The sequence below is a fragment of the Lutra lutra genome, chromosome 13 (genome assembly GCF_902655055.1).
Source record: "Lutra lutra chromosome 13, mLutLut1.2, whole genome shotgun sequence".
Taxonomy (NCBI): domain Eukaryota; kingdom Metazoa; phylum Chordata; class Mammalia; order Carnivora; family Mustelidae; genus Lutra; species Lutra lutra.
This window is the reverse complement of record NC_062290.1, coordinates 93,713,957-93,739,278: the sequence shown is the minus strand read 5'-3', so window position 1 is coordinate 93,739,278 and position 25,322 is coordinate 93,713,957. Positions and strand designations below refer to the sequence as shown.

Genomic DNA, 25,322 nt, shown 5'->3' with positions numbered 1-25,322 from the left:
CAGCGGTCCCCAGGGCAGCAGGTCCCGACCCCTACTCCTTTGCCTGCCGTCACTTCCCCAAGGGGCATCTTCTCTGGTTGCCTCTTGTGGCAGAGGGGTCACCAGGGACGAGGCAGAAGTGAGGAGGGGAGTGGGGGGTTGCCTGCCAACTGCCCCTGATTAAGATCCCAGAGGCGCAACCTCCAAGCTCCTTCCGGGACCCTTGGGAAGTCAGACCCTAACTTGGGCTCCCGCGCCCAGTCTGCAGGGAGAGGGAAGGTGCAGGGCGGGTCCTCTGGGCGGGGAGACGAGATGGCCACAGTCTTGGGCGCCCCGATCTGGCAGGATTAGACGTTCAGTCTCCGCCCAGAAGACGAGCTCGGAACTCCTCCACGTAAAAGAAAAAGTTGGGCCGCGCTGCAACTTCTTTTCTTTTTTAACCCCAAGTGATCAAACCCGGGGTCCCGCCAGTGTGGCTCCTGGGGGTGGGCCAGGTGCGGGCACCCGGGCGGGAGGGGTCTGGGGCCCGGGTGGGCCGCGGGGCGCGTCCGCGCGCACTCGCGGGGCGACGCCGCCGCCCCCGCCCCGCGCCCGCCCCGCGCCCGCGCCGGCCCCGGGCCAGCCCCTTCCTCGCCGCGACTCGCCCGCTGGCCCCACCCCCGCGCCCGCGGCGCCCAGTGGGAGGCGGGGGCCGGCCCGGCCGAGCGCGGCGCCGCGCTCTGATTTGCTGCGGGCGCGGGGGATCGACAGCCTCGGCGGGTGCCTTCCCGGCGCGAGGGAGGGAGGCGAAGGGGGGAAAAGCGCACGGCGCCCAAGGCGAGGTCGGCACTCCCGGTCCCCGCGGCTGGCGCACGACCTCGCTCGAGCGGAGCGCCCACGGGGAGCGGGTCGCGGGGCGGCGGCGGCGAGGAGGCGGCGAGAAGGAGTCGGAGGAGGCGAGGAGGCGCGGGCTGCGAGCCGAGTGGGGTCCCGGCCGCCCCGGGGCCAAGGTCGACCCCCGCCCGTGGGCGAGCGCGCCAGCCGGCCCCGGCCCGAAGCCGCCGCCACAAAGAGAACGCGGGCGCCGGCTCCCCATGACTTCCTGAAGCGCGCGGTCCCCGCCGAGTCCGCTCCCTCCCGGGCCGTGCCCCGCGCCCCCGCGTGTCCCCGCGCGCCCCGACCCGCGCCCCGCCGGCATGGACGTCCACACCCGCTGGAAAGCGCGCAGCCCGCCGCGCCCGGGCGCCCCGCTGCTGTCCCCGCCGTCGCCGCCGCCGCTGCTGCTGCTGCTGCTGCTGCTGCTGCTGTGGGCGCCGCCTCCGAGCCGCGCAGGTAAGGGCCGGGCGCGGGGGCGGCTGTCATCGTGGCCCCGCCGGCCTTCCTGGCGCTGTCCCCGGGCTCGGGAGGGCGCGGGCCGCCTCCCCGAAGCCGGCTGTGAGCGCGGGGGACGGAGACGCGCCAGCGCGGTGCCCCGCGCGCCCAAGGGCCGGCCGGGGGGGCTGTCGCGCGTGCCGGGGCACGACCCCGCGTCGGAGCAGCCAGAGGGGCTGTCCACGAGGCCGGCAAACTTTGTCCCGAAACTTAGCTTCTCCCGCAGCACTCGCGCGCGGCTGCCCAACTTCCTCTCCTGAAAACGGGGAAGGGTCGCCCCCTAGAGTCACAGCCCGTCCATTCAGGCCGGGCTGCCGGGCGAGGGGACACTGGTCGCTGGTGGGGGCATCCCAGAGGCTTGAGCCCGCAAGCCCTGCCCTTCTCCCCCAGGCACACGCCAGGCCCGGTCTCTGCTCTCCTCTGAGTCTTGCCATCCTGGCTACTAGGTGCCCCTCCGTCCGGGGAGCCGGGAGGCTGCTAGACCAGCCCTGCTCCTAATCCCATCCCCCCCCCAAACCTCCTGACCCCCTGGGAGGCAGGTTGGTCTTTTTTTGTGTGTGTGATGGTGAAGGTCGGGCAGAGTGGTTCAGATGGTGCCCAGATGGGGCACTCCTCCTGCCAGAGGTCTCACGTGGAGGGAGCCCTCTCCCTTGGGGAGTCTTACAGCTCCCCACTCCCTCCCACTCAGCCCCCCGATGGGACAGTGGATTCTAAGCATCACCTTGGTGATCACCTGTGCAGTGGGTCTTCACACAGCCTCAGACACCAGCAGCCCCAGACCCCCTCCTCCCAGTCCCCATTAATGGGTGGGGAGACAAGGCTTGGGGCTGCTGGTGCGAGGTCAGGAAAAGTGAGGGGCACAGGGGTGGGGCAGTGGGCTCAGCTGCCCCAGCTGGCGGGAGGGAGGGCTCTGCTGCCGCCCCCTTCTCTCCTCCGCTTTGTAATTTGAAACCATGTGGGAAGAATCACTTTCCATGTTCCGCTTGCCAATTAAGATACTCTCTCCCTTTTTCCTGGCATGTTGAGCGTGTGGTGGGCCAAAGGCTATGAGCAGGAGTCAGTGTGTCCCGCCAACATGGGGCTGGGGGAGACACGGGGTGCCGAGCCTAGCTCTGGGGACCTGCTGTCTTAAACCCCAGATGCCAGTAACCTGCCCAAGATCCTGGACTGACTCTGGGGATCAGCTGAAGGTGGAGGACAGTCGTGGTCTCCAGGACAGTGGCCTGCAGTGCACTGGGGGATGTGGTCAGGGGGCACCGGGTGTTAACGGTGTCCTGCTCCCCGAGGGCGCGGGCGGCCCCTTGGAAGCAGAGGCGTGGCAGAGGGGCCGAGAACTTGCACAGTTGGCTTTGGTCGGAACGGCAGTTGGAAAGCATGTGAAAAAGTCACCTTTCTGAGCAGGTTCCCGACCTGTCCCCACTTCCCGGGGTGGGATGGGTTTTGAAGTCCGGGGCAGGGCAGCGCAGGGGTCCCATGTGGGCGGCCAGGCACCCCAGATGCGGGAGGCGGGAGCTTGTTCTTCTCTCCATTTTGGGACTCGCCAGATGTTTTCCGAGTTTTCCCTGAACATGGCTCTTTTTTCCTACCTTCTCCTTGGCCAAGTGTGTGAAGGAATGAAAAGTAAGATTGCATTTGGGGCCGGTTAGCGTTGTAAGGCGCGAGGCAGAGTATGTGAAATGAAACATGACCCCAATATTTGGAAATTGAGGTCATCTCCTCAGCCCGGCATTGGGCGGCTCTGGTCACGTGACTGCTTCTCGCAGTAATTTTGTGGGCAGGGTTGTCCAAGTTTTGCGGGGCTTGACAGATGCGAAATGGTTAAATTCCCTCTGACTCAATCAAGTTGGCTGGAGAGACACCCTTTTCCATCCTTCCCCCTCGCCCGCCTCCCCAGAAGAGAACAGGCAGGGGGAGGAGCTCCGGAGTCCTCCTTGCCCTCATCGGGGTCCAGATTTCAGTGACAGGAGGGGCTGCGGCTGCGGTCACTGCCCAGCCCAGCGGTGTGACCACCCGGCAGGGCGGCAGGCAGGAGTGTCTTCCTGGGGCCGGAGCCCAGAGGGCCTTCTCCTGTCATGTTGCTTCAGGGCCCTTTCTGGGGTGCTGGCCAGAGCCTGCCCCGTTACCCCACCCTTCAGATATTTCTGGACGGCCACCGCGGCCACGCCCTTAGCCCAGCACAGCTGATGCCTGCCCGCCCCGCCCCTGCCTTCTGGCCCTCTGGCCCTGCCTCCTCCCTGGATCTCAGACACGGCTTGGGTGGAGCCGAGGGGGGCGGGGAGCAGATGCCCACTGCCCCCTGCCCCCCACTTAATAACAGGACAGCAGAGGCCAGACTAGCGGTGAGCCCCGAGAGTCAGGGATGAGTCACCAACACCCCTGAGGCGCCCTGGCTGAGCCCGTGGGCCGAATTTAAGGAGCAAAGCAGGGTCCCTGCCCCTGCAGACCCTGGGCCCTGGTCACCTTGGTCATGCATGTGCTGACCCCTGCCTGGCCATGTCATCTCACTGGACCCTCACACAGGCCTGCAGGATGAGGGACCCCAGATTCTGGGTCTGTCTGGCCAGTGCTTCTGACATGGCCACACCTCAATGCCTCAGACTTAGGGGGGACGGTGGGGGGCACCTCTTCACCTCCATTTATTAGCTCTCCCTGGGAGAGGCCTGGTGACCCAAGCAGTGTGGGGAGGTCCTGCCCCCTGTGGCCCCAGGGTGAGGGAGGGCCGGTTGCTTTTGCTCCCCCTCCCTCCACTTCTTCCTTCCTTCCTTCTCTCTCCTCTCTTCCCTTCCCTCCACTCCCTCCTTCCTTCTTTCCTCCCTCCCTCCACCCCTTCTTTCCTTCCTTCTTCCCTCCCTCCCTCGCTCCCTCCCCCCTCCACCTACCCCCCTTCCCTTCTTCTCCCTCCTCCCCCCTTCCCCCTCCTTCCTTTTTCACTGGAATGCCTTCCAGAGGGACCAGATGGGTTGCAGTCTCCACTCTCCCATTCCTTTGCTTTAACTGGCCCTTCACTCATCCTCAAGACCTGGCTGGACCCTGAGGGCCTTCCACGCAGGCTGACCTGGAGGGATATGGGAGGGCAGAGGTGAAGGGGGCAGAGCTCCTCACTGCTGGAGCTCTGAGTCTTCTGGGCAGGGGCACAGGGCTTTGTTCCACTCTTCATTTTTGTGCCAAGTGTCACGTGTCACCTTACTTAGTCTGGGAGGGCTGGCCCCACTGGGGAGATCTGGGGAAGCTTCCTGGAGGAGGTGATGCCAAACTTGGTCTTTCCTGCCCTCTTCTTCCCCTTCCTTAGCAGGTGCCCTCCTCCACCTCTGACTTTACTCTCGTCTGCCCCTCCTTCTCCTCCTTCTCGGCAGGACATTCCAAACTCTGCTCTGGTGTTCGTGTTCTCTGGGGCTGCTTCCCTTGGCTGGAAAGCCCCTCATTAACTCGGTTGGCAGGGCGCCCCCAGCTCCGCTTGTCCTGGGAGGGCGGTGCTTCAGAAGTGGCTGCAGTGAGAAAGAGGGGGTCTCTGTGGGGTGGGGGGGGATGGACGGAGACCTGGGAGCTTCTTTAACCCTCTCTGCACCTGCATGCGAGGCCGGTGCCCTGAGTGGCTGGGTGAGTTCTGCAGACAAACTGACAGCCTCGGTGTCAGCCTGCGGTGAGGGGGTGGCTTCTGGCCATGACTTTGGGTTCTTGTGCTGGGGGACAGGCAGTTAGGTGTGGGAGGGGGTATCTGATGGCTGAACCCCAAGGGCAGCATGGACAGTTGTGGAGTTTCGCCTCTGAGACCCACTTGGGGTGGCTGGTCTGGGCCAGTCACCCTGCCTCATCTTTCCTATCTGGAAAATGGGCCGCGTTGCTTTGAGGGGTGGCCGTGAGGACTGCCCGCTTTCGCGTGAGCCCCGCGTAAGGGAGGACATGCCATGGCTGCTGTTTGGGCGGCATTTCTGCACGAGGAACCGAGCAAGCGAGCGCGCTGTGACCCCCGCCCCCCATCCCAGAAGTAGCCTGGCAGAGGGAGGTGTGGTTGTCCAAGGAGGCCCCATTCCCAGAGGCTTCTGTCCCCCCCCAGGCTGGGTCAGTGTGCGCCCCTCATCGGCTCCACGTCGCCTCCTGGTTCATTTGCACGAGTTGCCTGGGACATGCTTGACAAGCCCCTTGGGCACATGTGTGTGTTTCTGGGTGCACGTGTCGGGCACGTGCTCATGCGTGACATGCTGATTTGTGTGAATCCACGTGTCTGTGTGTCCTGTCTCTGCGTATGCCTGTGTCTTGTGGTCTCCCGAGGACCTTCTGTGTTTGGGCAGCCTGGGGCAAGGTGACATTGACCTCCCTACCATGGGTGCCCCCTCAGCCCCACCAGATGGGAGACTCGGAGATGAACCGCGGCCCCGGAGCCTGCTGGGGAGCCACGAGGTGGGGGTCGTGCGAGGTTCTGCTGGGCCCCACCCTTTGATGAGATGCTTTTACTCCCAGGAGGGCGGCGATGAGGAGCTGCAGTTTCTCTCCTCCCGTATGTGGGTCCCCCCGCAGAAGGCACTCTGGTGTCTACACTCTGCCAACTGGCCCTTTTAAGATCTCTGGCCTGGCTTGGCTCGCGGGGATCCTGAGATCCTGAAGGCGGAGCCGGCTTTGTCTCTTCTCGCGGGCAGACCTGCAGGGCTGGGGGCACAGCATGGGGAACCCCATGGGTGATGCTCAGGGCAGCCACACCCCAGCTCCACTCCTACCAACTGGGCGTTTAGCACCCCCGTGCCTCAGTTTCCCTATTTTTAAGAAGAGGGTGACAGTCCTAAGTCCTGCAGGGTTCTTTGTGGGGGTTTGGTGCATAACATGTGCAGAGCACGGAGTGAGCCCAGTTATCACCGTGAGTCCTTCCCAGACCCCGAGGCCGCCCAAGGCAGTGGGTGTGGGGTCCTGCTTGCTGGCTGGCTGCGTGACCGAGTCCCTCTCTCTCCCGTGGACGGTCACGCTAGCGCCTCCCTCGTGGGAGAAACAGAAGAAGTGGTGACACAGGAAATGTCCCCTGTTTATTAGACTGTTCGCCGGGACATCCGTGGTGCTGAGGCCAAGGGGCGGAGGTAGCTCCTCTTCCTCCTCGGGCCACCCCCACTTTGCAAGGAGGAGTTGAGTCCAGAGATGGGAACGGACCTGCCCACATCCCCCCCGCGGGACTCTGGTCTTCTGCACGTGACCATGAGTGATGGCAGGTGCCCTGGACATGTTCACACTGGGGGGCGTGCAGGTGGGGACTCTGCCGGCTCAGATGCTGCTCGTTGCTGGCGCTGTCCCAGGTGGCTGGAGGGCCGTTCATGGGACGAAGGAATGCTCGACGGGCTGTGCGGGGGTGTGTGGCTGTGAGTGTGTGTGTGGCTGTGAGGGTGTGTGTGTGACTGTGAGGGTGTGTGTGGCTGTGTGGGGGTGTGTGTGAGTGTGTGTGTGGCTGTGAGTGTGTGTGGCTGTGAGGGTGTGTGTGGCTGTGAGGGGGTGTGGGTGGCTACGTGGTGCGGGTCATGGGGGTCACTCGGTCTGAGGCATCGGCCGTCAGCTTTGACTCACCCCGTGTTTTCTGGTAGAGCCCCAACCTCAGTGGTAACCCCAGTTAGAAGTAAGTGTCGCCATTCTTCGGTGACTCAGGCCCAGGAAATGGAACCACAGTGTGACCCAGTTTCTCCAAATTCCATTGCACAGAGGCCCCGGAGGCGCTGAGACGTCTCTGAGCGCCAGCCCGAGGGTCCTTCGCTTCCAGCACCTGCTGGGCAGGCGGCCGGCCCTGTGTGGCTGGTCTTGGGCCAGTGCCGTGGCAGTCGGGACCCCAGTGAGCTCTGCTTCACCGACTGCCACAAGCCGCGTGGGTGCGCCGGCGGCCGTGGTGGCGGCGGGGCTGAAGCTCTGGGCCTGCGCAGGAAAGCCGCGATCCCACCCGGACAGACACCAGGACAGCGTGCGCTTTAGCGTCCCCGCAAGCCGGCGGCAGTCGTCTTCCGCTCCGCCCAGGGTGACCGAGAGCGGCGAGCAGCTCCGGAGGCCGTTCCCCCCGGTGGAGGGTCCCAGAGGCTGGGCCCCGCGCCCGACGTGTGGGGCCTCCCCTGTGGCGCGCTGGCCAATCAGAGTCCAGCCTGTTTTGTCGGGCCCGAGGTTGCTAGAGGCCTGCCCTGGGTGAGTTTGAAGGGAGGCGCTGCTTGGAGGACCGAGGGCGCTTTCCCAGCGGTGTCCTTCCTCTGGTTCCTGGTCCTCTTCAGTGAGACGCGTGCTGGGCTCCCACCAGCCTGCGCTGGGTGCGGCTGGTCCCATCCCGCAGAGGCGCAGGTGGAGGCTTCGCAGACCGCCGGTCCTCCGCCCCCGAGCGAGAAGCTGCCTCCTGCGGGTGTAGGACCCGGAGTGGGACCGGGAGTGGGACCGGGAGGGGGACCTTCGGGAGTGGGACCGGGTGTGGGACGGGGAGTGGGACCCGGTGTGGGACCAGCGCAGATGCTGGTGCGGGTTGCCATTCTCCATGCCCCGCGAGGGGGCCTTGGCAGCTTGGGGCTTTCGTTTCTGTCTTTGTGCGGGAGAACGAGGTGGTGTCCTGCCCACGGTGGGCAGTCTGGGAGCCTTGGCCTCGCTGTCTTTTTCATCTGATACTGGGCTGGTCGGTTCCCACCATAGGGCGCCTTGCTGAAAGTCAAGGCCTTCTTGGGGAGGACAGCCGGGCGACTGTGCACCCAGTGGGCCCCTGGAGCCCTGGCCCACCTGGATGGGTTCTTGGAGCACGTGCCAGGAGAGCCAGGAGCCCAGAGATCTGCAGGGGGCATGCAGGGAGATGGGGACGAGGAAGGGCCCCCTCTCATCCTGGGAGCTCTCTTTGGTCGTGGGAAGCCTGAGCCCTGTTTGGGCCTCTCCAGTGTTCCGGGTCTGTGGGGAGAAGTGACTGGGACCTCTTTCCTGTTCTGTGTTCCCTGGAGACAGTGTGCGGTGCTGGGGGGGCTCCAGCTTGCTCCGGGGGAAGGAGGTGGAGGAGGTGGTCTCTGGTGCCAGCGCCCCGTGGAGACGCTGCTGTCCTTCAGAGGAGACAGTAGGGGTGTTCTGGCTGCTTTTATGCAGAGGAGGAAGGGACCCCAGCTTCCAGGTCCTCTTAGACTAAAAATGCTTGCCCCAGAGCGCCGGAGCGACCAGGCCTTTCTAGGCTGGAAGCTCAGGAACAGGGTTTCCGAATGGGGTTATTTTCCAGGGAATTATTAAGTTATTCCGAGTCTTAGTTTAGATAAGGACCCTTTAGCGCAGCAAGTCCTGCTTGGACAGTGGCTACATTTCACTGAACTTGGGGAACCCACGCAGGGCCTCTTGGACACATAGGGTGGTAGGGCTGGCATGGGGAGGCCTTGAGCAAGAGCTCCAGGGAGGAGCTGGAGTCAGCCCAGAGTGGGGGTGGGAGGGGCTGGCGGGGAGGCTGGAGCTCTCTCAGGGTCACCCCCCCTCCCTGATTAGGTAAGTCACAGGCTTCAGCATCCCTGGTGGCGTCGGGGGGACACCTACAAGGGGAGAAAGGCCAGGAGGGAAGAGGAGGAGGCCGGGGCTCCCCACTCCCACGCCTGCCCTGCTTTCTTGGCGTGGTCCCACCTTCAAGAAGCAGTGATCAGGGCAAATTTTGAAGGTAGCACAGCAGCTCCCCACAATCCACGTGGGGTCGACCAGTGTTTGCCCACAGCTAATCTCATGCCATCCAGCCCCCCCACTCCTCTGCACCCCACAGACTGTGCCACTGACCCCCGACGTCCCATCACACTCAGCTACGACTCTGCCCAGCACACTCAGTGCGAGTCCTTCCCTCTCTGTGCAGTGTCTGTGCGGGACCTGAGGGACATGGAGATGAGCTCAGAGCTGGGTGTCCTGGGCCAGAGGACCGTAGCGTTGCACGTAGGGGGGCTCCTTGCTCCCCTGGGAGCTGGAAGGGCAGGTGCCTGCATCTTGCCTATGCCGAGGGCCCAGGCTCCCCGCCGAGGAGCCCCTCTTTGTGTCCCAGTTTTCTCATCTGTGAAATGGGCACAGGAGCAGTGCCTGTCTCAGAAGCCTGCTGGAAGGACTGGAGGAACTGCCTGAGGACCATCACAGCGCTGCTTCTTATGGTCGCGACTGCGGTGTGTTCAGTGCAGGACACGAATCTGGGGCCTCCGTGTGGGTACACGGGGGGCAGTTCATTCAGGCCTCAGAGCTGAGCCCCTTGGGACTTGCTAAGGTGCCACGGGAGAGAAGGCGGCACCCTTTGGTGTCCTCTTTAGGCCCAAGGACAACGTGGGCCAGGCCCATGGGGCAGGCTCTGGGCTCTCCACCTGCTCCAGGCCCTGAGTGGGACACTGGGTGCCCTCTGCATGCGCGACTCTGTTTCCCTGGGGGCTCTCAGGCTGCTGGGGCCAAAGAGCAGAGGACAGGGTGTGGCCAGGAGTGGCCCAGCCCAGAAGCTGGGGCTGAGGACTGCAGGGACACGGGAGGCCTGGCAGTGGTTTCTGCTGGAGCAGGCCTCCCCCCACCATCGCCCCACCCCAGTGATGCCCCGGCCCCAGGGGCTGGTCCTGAGGTGGCTTTGCTGGCAGTTTGCAAAGCGCTGCAGCCCCCCGAGTCTGGGACCCTGGCCTGGTAACTGGGTGGTTTCTGGGCTTGACTGGGAGCTAGGGAGGCGGGGGAGCAGGTCTGCTTTCCTGTGTGGGGGGCTGTGAGCAGGCTCAGCTGGGGATCCCCCAGGACGAGAGCCCGAGATGGAGCCCGGGCCTGGACCTCCTCCGGGGCTCCCTCTCCCTGTGTGGGGCCAGCCCGTCCCTCCTGCCATCCATCGCTCCTTTGAGTTTTGAAATGAAAGTTCAGGAGAAGAGGGTGGGAAGCCCGATGAGTCAGCACGCAGGACAAGGACAGCAGCTTCGGAGGCCAAGAGAGCCGGGTGTGGCCCCTGGCTGTGGGACCTTCAGTGCCCCACTGGACCTCTCTGATCCGAGTTAGCTTACTTCCAGATGAGGGGCAACGACAGCACGCAGAAGGGCGGCCGGGGGGATTCGCGGATTCGCGCGCGTGGCCTGTGTGTGGATGCAGAGCCCGTGGCGCGCTGTCCTGGATCCTGCGTTCAGGGCAGCAGGGCAGACAGAGTCATGCGAATCACGGTGATGTCTGTGGTCAAGGTCGTCGCTGCAGCTCCTAGCATGTCGCACCGTATAACACTGTGGTTCTTTTGTGCCGGTGGTTAGTACTGGCAGAGCTCGGGGGGGCAGGAACCATCAAGGGGACAGTGGGGATAAGACTTCTGTGTGTGGGTTCAGGGCTCTGCTGGACTTGACGGGTGCCTGGCCAGTTAGTGCAGAGGGCCCAGCTGGTGATGGGGGCGAACCTAGGAGAGGTCGGTGCATTTGACAGATAATACTCCCTGGGGGGCTGCTGTCCAAGGTTCTGCACCGAACACTGAGGAGCTACTTTGTTGGGGTGGGGAGGGGGGCGCGAGGTCCGACAGCAGACAGGCCCGGGCTCCTGGGGAAGGAACTGGAGGTTTTAGTGGGACTCTGTAAGCCTCTGGCCTCTGGCCTCAGGGTGGTTTTGCTGACGAATCCACTCAGAACTGGAGGGCTTGGGGGTTCCTGGGGTTGAAGTCTGTTGAGAAGTGTGGGGGCCAGACCCCCGGGGCGGGCTTTGCTACCCGCTGTCCTGCCTCTGGGAGGGGAAGCCCATGGTCTTGGATCTCCACCATCAGGGGGATGGTGTGTGAACCTCGCAGATTCGTCCTGGGACTTGTAGCCTGGAGGTCTCAGGTCTGTCCCAGGGTTCCTTCTGTTCCAGGAGGGTTTGTGGCCACTGCCAGGACCCTCTGGTAGGGGACGCACCCGGGATGGAAAGTGCCAGAACCCAGGCTCCAGCGCCGCCTGTTTTCACCTGGTTGCCATAAACCATGGGGCTTTCCAGCTTCTTAAATCTTCTTGCTCGCCAGGAATATAGTGAACGCTGCTTCAACTTTGAGACACTCCCCATTTTCCTTACTTCATGGCTTCCCGTTGTGTCCATGCCACCAGGGCCCACCTGCGGAGAGGAGCATGCTGGGGTCAGTGTAGGCCAGGCCTACACTGTTGGGCCCCCAAGCTCCCAATCAGCCCATCCTTGCCCTCCCTGCAGCGGCCTGGGCCCGTCTGTGTGGACAGGTGCCCGCCTCCCCTTCCCGGGCCCGTCCGATTATAGACGGTACCCTGGCCCTGGGAGGCTGCCGTCCAGGACTGGAAGGCACATGTCCCCACAAGAGGGCTGGGGACGTGGGGACAGTCCCTTTGGCTTGACTTTCCTGTCCGTTCTCGGGCCTGCCCACCATTCTGGTGCGCCGCAGCTCAGCTGGGGGGCCTCAGGCTCTGGGCTCGGGGCATTTTCAGCACCCCACGGGCGTCTCCTGGCGAACGGATGTAGGCAGAGCAGGAGGGGGGTACGCTTGATTGAGAAGTTTCTCTGAAGGTAAAGAGTGAGATTCTTTACGAGTTTTTTCCCTTTTTGCACTGTTTTGACAGAGTGACACCTTCCAAGGTGAAAGGCCCCCCTTCCATTCCACGTGCCGGAAGCCTGAGGCCCACAGAAGCCTCAGCACTAGCGAGCGGCAGCGTCACGGCCTCTAAAATACTGGGTCTCAGCTATGGGGAGTCTGAGTCCACACAGCCTCTTGGGAATAGGCCCCGGAGTGCAGAGCTAGAGGTCAGAGGGCAGACCTCGCAGTGGGGGGTGGGGGGGGTGCTTGGCAGCCCCCTTCTTCTCCGGGGCCTTCATCCCTGCAGCGGAGGGGCTGGCGAGGGGAGGCTGGTGAACCCCGCTGGCCACCGTGCGTGACCTCACTGCCCCATCTAGAGGAGCTCTGTGGGGGTAGGTCTCGGGGCCTGTGCTGGGCTGTGGGGAGAGTGTTTGTGGGAGCAGGTGAACTGCCTGGGCGGAGTCAGTTTTTCCGTTTCAGCAGGAAGGAAAGAGCGGGGAGCGGAGCCCAGCCAGGTGGGCCTTGCCTGGTTCGTATCAGCGGACACACGAGGGAAGAGACGCGTGTGGATCCGTGCCCGCCAGCCTCAGGGTGTAAAGATAAGGGTGCGGTCGCCTTGAGCGGTTCTCCCCTCTGAAGGCCGTGTCGGGGGTCGAGCAGCCCCTCCGATGTCCTAAGAGTTGAGCTGGTGTGGCTGAGCTGTGGCCTCTCCTTGGCAGGGGAAACTGGGCCACGACCTGACCCACATCTTTAAATCATCAGCATTTCGGTGAAGGAGAGTAAGCCCCTGAGAACCAAGGCCCCGGGGCCTGAGTTCCGAGCCCGCCTTTATCTTCCTAGCACGGTGCCTAGGATGGATCCGAAAGTCCAGGGAGAGCGTGCAGGCTTGCCAAGACCGGAGCCTCCCACCCTTGGTTTTCTCTTCGGATGGGTCACGAGTCCTAGAGAACCCTTCAGCCCCTCAGACAACTTGCTGCTTGGGTGACACACCCGTCCTGTGTGCGCAGGCCGGCCGGATTCAACTTGGAGAAGTTCAGGGAATCTGAATTTATTTCAAACCAAGGGAGGAGGCCTTATTGCGTGTCTGTGGTCCCGGGTAGGTCGGGTGGGGGGCCACGTCCGGAGGCAGACGTCCACACGGCCCGCGCTCGTGGCCACGGCACTGAAGACCCAAACCTCGAGACCAAGTACGGGGCTGGTTCACCCAGAGTCCCTGCTAGACACGCGGAGACCCAGGTGGGGCTTGGGTGGCCAGTGCTGCACCTCCTGGTGCGACCTGGCTCCCCTGTGCCTCAGTTTCTCTGTGTGTGCAATGGAGCTGGGGCTGCTGCCCTCACAGGCTGACACTGACAGTTCAGGAGGCTCGGTGTGGAGCGGGGAAAGCAGGTGGGGGTGTTCTCTGGACCCTGTGGCCTTGCACGGTGCCCATGGTGGAGGAGGGGGTCCGTAGATGCTTGTGACCTTGAACGGAGAGATCTTCACAGACCCTCAGGGTGTTGGCCGATGTGTTTCGTCTTCCAAAGGAGGGTGGGCCGGTGTGGAGGGACCTGGGCTATTCTGGGGAAGGAGGAGGGTTCTGCGCTGGCTGGTAGAGGTGGGGACTCGGGGTGCTCGGGGAGGGAGGATGGGGAGGATTTGGAATTTGGTCATGGAGGTGTGGAAGAATGCCTCTGCGCTCTGGACCGGAGTGTGTGGGCCCAGCGCTCTGCCGGACTGACCGCGCACGGACACTGATCTGTGCAGGGGGCTGACCATCCCAGGTTTCTCGAGGGATCTCCCTGCAGATGACCTGTTTGTGGCAGGGTGTGTGTGTGCGCAGGCGGGAGCACCGTCCCAGGAGCACACAGAGCTGCCCGGTGCCCCGAAGCCTCCCGTGTGCCGGGGGTCTATGCCCGGGATTGCTTACGTCCAGCAACCCCGGCAGGCGGCATTGTGGGGACGCGTCCGGTGGCGCCGCTAACTAGGAGCAGAGCTGAGATTGGAGCTCTGAGTACCCTGCCGACCCTCCTGCTCTGTCTTCTGGATAATTTCTCAGCTGTCACCCGGCTCCCTAGCTGCCGTCCCTCCAGATGACCCTTTCCAGGTCTGTTCACCTCAGACTCTTTTAATTCCCAGTAAATAACTTCCAGAAACCCCGTCAGCCCTGCTTTGGAATTCCTTAAATGCTAGCCGCTCTGCCTGCCTCCTCCGGATCAGGACTCCTCTGGGCCCTTACCTCAAACCGCTTCTGTGGCGCAGGCCTTCCTGGTGGGTGACGGGCTTGCCTCTCGCCTCCTGCTCCCCCCACCCCCCCGCGGAGCCCTGGATCCCGGGCGCGACGCCCCAAGCCACCTCCCTGGGCGCGCCTGGGCCGGCTCCTCTGTGTGCCCTTCTCGGCTCTCCTGCTCCAGCCCTCCCCGGGCTGAACTTAAGCCCCAGCGAAGGCGCGGGGATCCAGGGCTGTACCTTTCTCCATAAACACTGAAGCCTGGTCCATATCTTGGCAAGAAAATAAGAACGAAAATCCTCCAAAGGGGGGTAGTCTAGTGTTTTCCAGCCCCTTAGTAAAATAGTTCCCGGTCTGATTTGTGCAGCAGTGTGAGCAGCCGGGGAGTGACTGCTCCCCAGAACGGCCGGGACACCGCGCTGCCCTGGGCAGCCCATCTCTGGGGTATGTCAGGCTCAAGGCGCGCACATTTTTCTCGGACGACTCACGCCGGCTCTCGCTCTCGCGGCCCCTTCCTCCCGCTGTGACTTCCCAGCGCCTGGGGAAACTCCGGCTGCCGTGTCCGCCCAGCTGGGCCCAGCTGTGCAGGCTCAGCTCCCTCTCAGCACCCTCCCACGCAGTGCTGTGTGCCCAGGCCCCCCGGAGATACACCCCTGCTGTGGGCCTCGGGACGGGGGCTAAGCGCCAAGGTGGAGAGTGGCCGGGCTGGCAGTGCTCCTGGGGGTCCCTCTCCACCCTCCTGTCCTGTGGCCCCAGGACCCTCATGTCCCTTTTGCATCCTGATCCCGGCCTTAGCTGTCCCAGTGCTCGAAGGAGGGGGCCGTGTGGCAGCTGCCCACTTGGATGGGAGAGAGGGGGCTCTCACGGAATGTTCTGGCTCAGACACGGTGCCCTGGGTCTGGCGTTAATCACTTCTCTGCTGGGCCACAAACTGCGTCCGATCGTGTCACCGAGCTCCAGAGCTGTGAGCGAGGCTTGTGTGCCCAACGTTGAGGGACTCTGCACAGCTTTGCCACGGGGCGGGTGGCTGAAGACAAGCCCTTCCTAGAACGCAGTTCAGCATTTACGAGCTCCACAGTCCACGCCCTGCAGTGCCCTGAGAATCAGATGCTGCGCCCCTGGGAGGGCACACAGCCTGGGCTCCCGGTCCTGTGGTCGGTGCACGCTGACCCCGGCTTGCCTCCCTTGTGCTGCCCCATTCTGACACCTCAGGAGAGGGAGGGCAGTGCCTGTGGGGTGCTGGGGACACAGGGGGTCAGAAGTCAGTTGGGGAAACCCTGCTGGTGGCCTGGGTGAACTGGGCCCCTGACCCATCTGGCTCCATGTCCCCCTCCACGTCCTTCCCCAGCCCTCCTGGGTTTGCACCCAGGTGCTCCGAGGGCGTGTTGGGGCCAGGCTGCCGGTTTGCCTGGAGTCGGGACTTTGGGTGAGCTGTGCTGCCCAGGGTGTCCAGGGGACCCGTGCAGATGCCCAGAAGAGAGGCCGGGATGGGTGGGGAGGGGTGCGGCCCCTCCTTAGAGGTCTTCCCCCTCTCCTCTTCTTTCTGTAATTATGGTTTTTTTTTTAAATGAAAAAAGATACATTTTTCATTAGAGTCATTTTTGGAAAACACAAAAAAGTGCAGAAGACAATAAAAATCACTCATGATCCCAAAACACAAACTCTACTGGGTCGAAACATGAAGAGTGAGGGATGGAGGGAAGAACCGGGGGGCTGGCCTGGAAATGAGGGCACAGCGGGGGGCCTCATCCCACAGCCCCACCCCTCGTCCCACACCCAGTGTCCTGTCCCCGAAGGGGGAGGCCCGTGGAGTCCCAGCACAGCTCATCTGGGCTTTCTCCCTTCGCTTTATAAGGACAGCCTGCTGCTCCCCGTCATGACTGCTGTAAAAAGCCTAATTCACGGGCAGTGGCTCCTCTGGTTGGACCGTGGGTCATTTCCATTTTCGATACTGTAAGTGCCCGGGCATTCCTGACAGAGCAACGCCTTGGATTTTGCCGGAGCTGCTTCCATCCCAGACACCAGGGTGTCCGGTCTCGGGCTGCTCCTGGGTGGGGGGCAGGGGCTGGGCCAGCAGAGACCCTCCCCTCCATGTGGGCGGTGAAGGGGGGCTGGGCAGCCTTTGCTCTCTGTGGGCTTTTAGGCACAGCACCCAGAGGAATTCAGGGCCTGATAAAGGCGGCATTCACTTGGCCGAGAAAGAAAGGATTAGTCATTGAGATGGGCTGGGAGAGCAGAGACACCAGCTGGGAACGAGAAGCTGGGCCCTGCCTTCCTCCCGCGCCAGAACGTGTTCCAGATGGATCGAAGACGGGATCTTTGCAAACGAAACCATGGAGCGACCAGCAGAAATCGTGGGAGACTGGGTTTTGCAATCTGGGGGTGAGGAGGCCGTTCCCAGAAACCCCAGAAGTTAGAAGAAAAAGTTTAATTCCACAAAAGTCAAGAGTTTTTCTCGGGCCAAAAGGAAACCCAAAACAGCCGACCGGCATGAAACAAGGGAAGAGGAACACGGATTGCAGAGAAGGGATTGATAAGCTATAATACTTGAAACTCCTGTAAATCAATAAGAAAAGGCCAGAAACTGCCCACACTACACCCGCCCTGCCCCCGCCCCGGACAGAAGCCGAGCATAGTTCTTAGAAAACAAAATGCAGAGAGAGAGGGCTCGCTCGCTGCCTGGAAAGGAATGCAGGTGGAAACCCAGCACGGACACTGACAACACTCACTGTTGCCTCCAGGCTGGGAGGGGAAGTGGGGGTTCTCCTGGGTCACCCCTGGAAGACTGGCAGAGGCGGCATCTCTCTGAATATTCCAGCGTTAAAATGCACGTGCTCTGGGACCCGGCCACTCCACCGGGTCTTGGAATTTTCCCTAATACTATGTGCACACGTGTGTGTGTGGACACCCGTGGGGTCGGGAGCACCGTCTGGAAAAGCGGAGGATGGAAGTACCCGGGTCCCGTCATCAGAGCCACTCGGATAAGAGTGTTCTGCAGCCACTAAGAGGAAGGGCTTTCTTGGCTTTGCGCTTCCTGGAAGGGATTGGTCTCTGGGATACCGTCCTGCAGGGACCAGTGAAGAAAGCTTCCGGTGCTGTGCGCCCCTCTCTAGGAAGAGGAAAAACACACCCATCTAGGCTTGTGTGTGCACAGGTGGTAAGGACGCCCACAGGAGCGTTGGGACTCGTGGTGCTGGCTGGCGTGGGCGGCTGGGTGTGGGGTGTCCCGTGAGCGGGGCGTTGGGCTCGTTGGAGCTTGGGGGCGGCTGCGAGGCGGGCAGGTGTGTCGGGACCGGGAGGGGTGGGCTGGCTGCGCCGGGAGCCTCAGGCCTTTCCTGCGGGCAGGCAGCTGCCTTGGGCTGGAGTGCCTTAGTCAATGAAAAAAGTTTGTGGTTAAGAAAGAGGAAAGAAAGAGCTATTCAGGAAGGGACCGGGCAGATGACTGGGCATGTACTAGTCGATGGTGTCTGACAGCAGGAACACGCGTGTCTAGCAGCTCAGAGCCGAACTTGTCCTCCACGACCCCCATCCACTCAGTGTGCAGGCGGGGAAACTGAGGCTGGCGTGTACGTTGCTAGAGTCGCACAGCCAGTTGGGGGCAAAGTCCATAGATGTTGTCTGTGCTAATCCTCTGGGGCAGGGGCTGACCATGTGTTCGTTTGATAAACACGAAGGAATTGCCCAGCACCAAAAGCACAGCCGGGAGGGCAGCTGGGATTCAGCCGGTTCCCCGCAGCTTCCACCTCGCAGCATGCCTGGGAGGGCGGCCCCTCCCCCGGTTCCGGTGTCCCCCCTGGGGCTGAAGCCTCGCACGTCCGTCGCACCTCCTGTGCGGGTGGCAGTGTTCAAGCTGTGGACGGCACCTGCCACCAGCCCATCCCACAGACGCAGATCGGGGGCCCCTCGGGGCAGAAGGAAAAGCCAGAGGCCGTGGACATGACCGCGCTGACACGGGGAAGGGTTCCGTGGGTTGGTGCTGGAGTTCAGCACGCGGTGGTGCCATGTGGGTGTGGCCCTTGACCTCCGACATTGTGATAACTGCCCGGGCTGGGTGGTCACTGACTCTGTCTTCTCCCCGCACTCCCCGGCCAGTGCAGGGCACAGTTTCTCCAAGACTGTCGGGCCGCAGGGCCAACTGCTGTCACAAGGTTTGCCCCTTTCCCCAGTGCAAGTCATAAGGGTCCTCGGAGTCTCCCTTGCCAGCCGAGTCTCTGCTCACCCCCGGAAGGCCAGCCTGGACGTGAGGCTTTGAGGGTCCCGCCCCTGGTGAGTCAGGTGTCAAACGATGCTGGAAAGTCCTGGGCCCTGGAAAAGCGGACAACCTCGCTTGCTCCCTGGGGCCCTTCTTGTCTTGTTTCTACAAGATCCCTGCTGGGAGGTACATCTTGGCCCCCAAACCTCGCCATCGTTATTCTCGCAGGGGAGTTGGTCTGTCCTGGTGGAGCACAGAATGGTGGGGAGGAGCTGAGACCCCCCCTGTTGTTTACGCAGTCATCTGAGACTGTCGGGGGTGCCGACACATGGGCTCTTCACGGCTCCAGAGGCCCAACACTAGAGCATGGATGAGCTCCCTGCCCTGAGCACCATGTCCTGGGGGGACCGGCCCGTCCCGGAGTGTGTGGTGGGTCTCTGTGGTGGAACCATGGGGGAGTGCCACGTTGTGGGCCACGGTGGTCCTGCCACTTTTTCACCTGGTGCAGTCGGTACTCAGCGGGAGCACAGAGGAGGGCCACTGGTCCAGTGTGGGGGCCCAAGGACGCCGTTCCAGAGGTGACAGAGAGTGAGGAGTCACTGGGAGCGCTGGTTGGGCAACAGGAGGACTCCAGCCACAGGGGAACGGGATGTGCAACCCCTTCATGCTGTTTGACCTCAGCCTTTGATTTTGGGGTCCGGAGCAGAATGGCAGGGGAGGGAGCAGCAAGAGACAAAGCTGTGGTGCCTTTGATTCAGTTTGCATCGGTAAAGGTACACGGCCGTCCTTATCCAGCCGTCCCTCTGAACATCCGCCCGGTGTACCCAACCCGCCTGTCCATCTGCTCCTCCGTGCCGTTACCGTACCTGCTCACGGCCTCGTCCATTCAGACCCTGAACCCATTCCACCACCCACCCACCCACCCAGACCATCAACCATTTCACCATCCACCCATCCATCCAGACCACAAATCCATCCACCCACCCACTGATCCAGACCATGAAACCACCCCCTCCCCACATCCGTTCTTCCATCATGGTACTGGGCTGCTCCCTCCACCACACGACATTCTACTTTGGCATCTGGGTGGTATGACCCTGCAGACTCCCACGCTCACACTGGGGCTCCTCGAGGGGGAGGAAAGGCTGACTCGTGTCAGCTGCTGAATGCTTACTTAGCAAAGGACCAGGCACCGCTCGATTCCCGGGCTGTGTGTGTTGGCTAGAACTGAGAGGCAGGATACTTGCGGCTGCAGGGGCGGCCCTCCATGTGGCCAGGATAATAAGAAGGTGCTGACTGTGTCTCAGTAGTTAAGGGGGGGCGGGGCGCTGGCTCTGGACTAGCTGGGGACGTGGGAGGTCAAGAGGCTCTCGGCAGAGGTGGGACGAGGATGGGGAAATCTGTGCGGCTGATAGTAGCGTGTCAGAGAAACCCCGTCTAGGGGACAGGGAGGTAGAGAGTCTGTGTTTCAGGATGTTTGGTGAGAGATTCAGAAATTCTGCTAATTCCCCAAATACCTGTGTCAGATTTTCTTGACTACAAAATAAAGCATACTTATTGCAGCAAATCTGGGAGATACGAAACTGCCTTTTTCTTTTCCATTCTGTCTTAGTTCGGGCGGCTATAACAGAATACCCCAGACTGGGTGGCTTAAAACCCACAGAAGTTTATTTCTCCTACTTCTGGAGGCTGAGAAGTCCAAGGTCAAGAGCCAGCATGGCTGGGGGAGGACGCTTCTTCTGGGCCTTAGCCTGTGCCTTCTCGCTGTGTCTTGGTCCGGGGTTGGGGGTGGGGACACGAGCATTCAGTAGCATTCATTCTGTCCTCACACTTTCCCTCACCCTGGCCGAGCTCAGTTAGGGACAGTGGTGCACCTGCCTTGGTCACAGACACTCCCCACGCCATTGCCATCAGTAAACAGCCCCATGGGCACCGGTCATTCACGGTATGCTCGCGCTGGAGTTGACCTCTCTGCTCTCTGTGTGCTGAACTTGGTTTGTTTCCAGTCGTTTGTTGTTATAAATAACACCTGCATGAACATCTTTCTGGTAAATCCTTTCTGCCTCTCATTATTTCCTTGGGGTGGATTCTGAGACGCTGACTCACGGCATTAGAACACAGGAATGTTTTAAAGTCCTTTTACCGCAGCTGTCATTCCAGCCGACAGCTGGTACTTGTTGCTGGAGCTACTGGGCCCCAGTGCAGTGTCCCTGGGGACTGACCCCAGGTGGGCCCCTGTGATAGAGTGCAGCTGCCCGCCTGCCTGCCTTGAGGCCGTCACTGCCCCCCGCCTTGTGCTCCTGGGGAGGCAGTGATATGCTGTCATATAAGGTCCGGACCTGGCTGGGCTGCCTAGGCCTTTAGGGTTTGGGTTTCCTCATCTGTCCTCTGGAGGACAGAGCAGCACTCCCTGCCCCACGGCGTTGTCCTCAGAGGTGGGTCATTAACAACACTTAGGACTCATGTGCATCCGTGAGATGTCTTCTCCCATTTAATCAGAAGACGTAAGGGAATCTTCCAGGACCAAATGGATAATCAGTAGATGCTCCCTGTGTCCCCTTTGCTCCCCTTCCTGTCTCTGGTGGTCTGTGTGTTTGCTGAGTTTCTGCTGTGGCCGGCCGAACAGAGGGTGATACCAGGTCCTGCTGACTGTAGGGTCCCCTCCCCACGAGGCCATCACACGGAATGAGTGTGCTCTGGAGCCCTAGGGAAGGGGGTGGGCTGGGGCTGGTACCTGGGATGCCACAGGGGTGGGTGGGACAGCGGGCTGGCCTGGGCGGGGATAGGCTAAGGGATGAAGGGATGGGACCGCCCACTTTCATTTGGGCAGTATCCTGGCAGGATGCTTGTGGAGGAACCGTCCAGTACTGAGGGTGGGCGCCCCATCCACTCTTGTACTCCACTGCTGTCTGGGGCACCGACTGAGCCTGGCCACGTGGAATCTCCAGTGAGGGCGGGTTTTGGAACTCCACATCGTCAACCCGCTGAGTGTGGGGCCAAGGAGCTCAGTGGGACTGGGGGTGTAGCTCAGATGCAATGACTGTGAGGGCCTGTTCTGAGTTCTGCCACCAGTTCGTGGTGCCTCCTTCAGGGGAGCTGAGCAGTTTTGAACAGTTATGTGTTCATTTCGTGTCCATGTGGCTGGTTCTGAGTCATGGTGAGAGGTGTACTGAAGATTTGCTTGGCTCTAGTAATTGAAAAATGCCTTCTGGTCCTGGGGGAATGTAACATATTCCTCCAAAGGTCAGAGTGACCCAGTGCAATATTCTTTTACTTGGATCACATAATTGAAAAACATAATTTCAGCACTGCAACCTAGAACCAACAAAACAGCACCGGGACCCTTCCGCAGCCAGGCTCCGAAAGCTGTCCTATCCGGGCCGTGCGAGGAGCATTCGGGGTGTGTGGGCCTTGCCTGGCCAGATGCTGGCTTTAATTGGAAAGGGAAGTATTCCTCTTAACTTTGCTTATCACATTGTTTGCTTTGTGACATTTAATAGGGGGTGACACCATGTCCAAGAACTAATTTTCGTCTGTTTCTAAAGTTGTCTCTTCCAACGAGAATTTCACGGCAGATTCCAGCCAGTGTCAGTGTTGGAAAACCAGTGAGCCAGCAGACATGTTTGCCTTTTGTCCACATTTCAGTCTGGAAGGGCAGGGGTGATCTGGACTCGGGCCTTACCAAGGGGGCCCCTGTGAGGATGAGTGGGGTGCGGTCGCCCACTCCAAGCATCAGATTCAGGAGATGTTGTGTTCCTGGGAAGTGGAAATGCCGATTTGTTTTATGAAGTTAAAAATTATAGAGGGGGTGCCTGGGTGGCTCAGTCGTTAAGTGTCTGCCTTCGGCTTGGGTCATGATCCCGGGGTCCTGGGATCGAGCCCTGTGTCGGGCTCTCTGCTCAATGGGAAGCCTGCTTCTCCCTCCCCTGCATCCCCTGCTTGTGTTCCCTCTCTCCCTGTGTCTCTCTCTGCCAAATAAATAAAATCTGTAAAAAAAAAAATTGACCCCCGGCTAGGCAAAGGTGAAAAGATCTATGACAGTCCTGTGGGTTTAGTTTTAGGTGGACTTGGGGGGAGGGGGGAAGACAATTATTTAATCATAATGTTGTTTCCTGTGGAACACTAATTGACATTTATTATTCCATTGATTTGAAATAAAAGCGATACACACCCATCATAGAAATGTGGAAAGCTATTGAACAGTATAAAGAGGAACATAAAAATGAACCATAATCCCTCTCTTGTTTATAACATGATCCTGGTGATGGTTTCTATTCATGCAGCCAAATAAATTACCAGCTGAACATTTTGATGTATTTATTTTCCGGTATTTGTTCTGTGCCTGCGTTTACAAAATTAACATTACAGGCCACTTTGTAAGAGTTTTCAACTTAAAATATGCATAAATCTCAGTAAATGAGGAGTCAAAGGGAATTCCCTCCATCTGATAAAGGGCATTGATGTAAAATCTGTATGTCGAAATCTCTCCTCCCCTGGGATCAGGGACAAGGCAAGGACATCTGCTCCCAAGAGCCTATTCAACATTGTGTGGTGATCCTAGACAGTGCAATAAGGCAAGAAAAAGAAACACGAGGCATGCAGATTGGAAAGGGAGAAGGGAAACTGTCTTTTTTGCAGACCATATGACTGTAGATGTTAAAAATTCTAAAAACTTTACAAAAAAGCTTCCAGAAGGAAGAAGTAAATTTAGTGTGGTCACAGGACCCAAAGTCTATACAAAAAGTCACTCACTATGTCTAAAGTATAGACATAAAGTATAGAGATAAACCGTTGGAAATAAAAATTAAAGTAGTCACTGCAGGGGTGACTAAATATGAAACATTTAGAGATATATTTGACAAAATAATTGTGCCCTGGAAATTGTAAAACACTGCTTAGAGGTATTAAAGAAGGTCTGAAGAGTTGGAGAGGTATACCATGCTCATGGACAAGAAGATTTAATATTGTGGAGGCATCATTTTCACCGAAACGGATCTACAGATTCAGTGCAATGGAAATTAAAATCCTGGTAGGTATTTTCAAAAAATAGGCATTGACAGGATGATCCTGAAATGTATATGGAAAGGCAAAGGACCCAAAATAACAAAAAGAAATGTGAAAAAGAATTTAGAGGACTCCTGCTATGTGATTGTAAGACTTACTCTAAAGCTACCATGATGAAAGCATTCAGGTGTTGACATAAAGATAGACGTGAAGAGCAAGGGAGTAGAAGAGAGTCTATAGTCTCACTCCTATATGACTTTTGACTGTGGTGCTAAGAAATTTCAGTGGTGAGAAGGTAGTCTTTATGGGCAAATGGTGCTGGAACAAATAAACATCCATTTGCAAAAAAATAAACCTGGACCCTTTACTTCAAATCATATATAAAAATTAGGATGGATCATAGATGCAAGTGTAAGATTTAAAACTATAAAGAATAAAAGAAAAAAGAAATCCCCCCCTTTTTAAAAATGTTGAGTTAGACGAAGATTTCTCAGAAAGTACACAGAAAGTATGAACCATAAAAAAACATTTAACACATTGGACTTGATCTAATTAAACACTTCTGCTCTTCAAAAGACACTGTTAAGAAAATGGGAAGATAAGCCACAGATTGGAATAAAATGTTTGCAAAAACACATATGTGATAAACACATTTAGAAGAGATAAAGGAGTGTTATATAGCTCAACAGTTGAAAAGATAAATGACCCAATTTAAAACTGGGCAGAAGAGTTGAGCAGAGATTTCATCAAAAAAGATATATGAATGCTGCATTTACATATGGAAAGATGCTTCACAGCTGCAGTCATCAGGGAAATGCAAATGAAAATCGCACGCAGGTACCAGGGCGTACACACAAGCATTGGCCAGGATGTGGAGAAACTGTCGGACGTTATCGGTGGGAATGCAAGCTGGGGCAGCCGCTTGGAAGGACGGTTGGGCGGTTTTTAGAAAGTCAGTCATACTTACTGGAGGACCCAGCAATTCCGCTCCTATGTGTTTCCCCAAGAGACATGAAAACGTGTCAATGGAAAGATGCATGTGTGAATGTTCACATGCCGCTTTATCACCCCAAAGTGGGAACAACACAAATGCCCATCAGTGGGGAGATGGCGAAGCCAGTGGTGGTGGACCTGTGCAGTGGGATCCTTCAGAGCGATAGCCAGAGTGGGCACATGATCAATGTGGGTACGGAAGCATTATGTTCAGTGGAAGAGGCAGACACAAAAGGCTATAGGATATGATTCTATTCACGTGGCATTCGAAAAAGGCCAAACTGTAGAAAAAAGATGAGAAAATAGAAGCCAGAGGCTGGGTGTGGAAGAGGGACATGAGGGGCTTTTTGACATGATGGGAATGTCCTCTATCGTGACGGTAATGGGTGGTTCTAAAACCACACATTAGTTGGACTCCTGGGCTGTAGACTTAAAAATAATGAATTTTAGAGAGTGAATGTTACTACATGCAAACGATACCTTCAAAACACCAATTTCAATTAAACAAACAAAAAAAATGGGGTGGCTGGGTGGTTCAGTGGGCTAGGTGTCTGCCTTTAACTCAGGTCATGATTCCAGGGTCCTGGGATCAAGTCCCATGTCGGGCTCCCTGCTCAGTGGGGGGTCTGCTTTTCCGTCTCCCTCTGCTCCTTCCAGCCCTGCTCGTGCTCTCTCTGTCTCTACCCTCTCTCTCTCAAGTAAATAAATAAAATCTTAAAAAAAATGATAAAAAAGAAAACCCAGGGGAAGTTCCCCAGATGATTAAATATCCCTTTATTATTAATATTAGTGATCACTCAATTAAGTGTTAGTACCATAAGTTAACATTAATATGATAATAAATAAATGAGTGTGTGATATTCTGGTATTCAGATGTGCAATAGTATGTTTGCTCACCGCCTCCCGCCAGGTTGGAACATTGACTTTCTTTCAATGTTTTTTGGTATTGCACATGACTCTGTGGCGAAGCTCTTTAAATTTTTATACTTTTTTGTCATTTGGTGTTGGAGGTAAATTCCCACTGGGTGAAGAGCGTGACTGTTCTCAGCCGTTTCAATACCAAGTGTCACACTGTCTCCTAGAAGGTGTCCATTTGGGCTCCCATCTGTACTGAATGAGAATTTGCATCCTTGCCAAAATTTAGTACATTAAAAAAA

The 25,322-nt window shown here is 58.8% G+C and overlaps 1 protein-coding gene across 2 annotated transcripts in view; it reads left to right on the top strand.

Annotated features, from left to right (window-relative positions):
* Window positions 1-745: 745 nt before the first annotated feature.
* The window catches only part of COL5A1 (collagen type V alpha 1 chain), a 138,839-nt gene continuing 114,262 nt past the window's right edge, over window positions 746-25,322 (top strand). For both annotated transcript variants that reach the window (XM_047699330.1, XM_047699329.1), the window contains exon 1: window positions 746-1,290. In XM_047699330.1, the coding sequence (XP_047555286.1) occupies window positions 1,155-1,290 (136 nt within the window). In that variant the 5' untranslated portion in view covers window positions 746-1,154. The remainder of the gene's footprint in view (window positions 1,291-25,322) is intronic.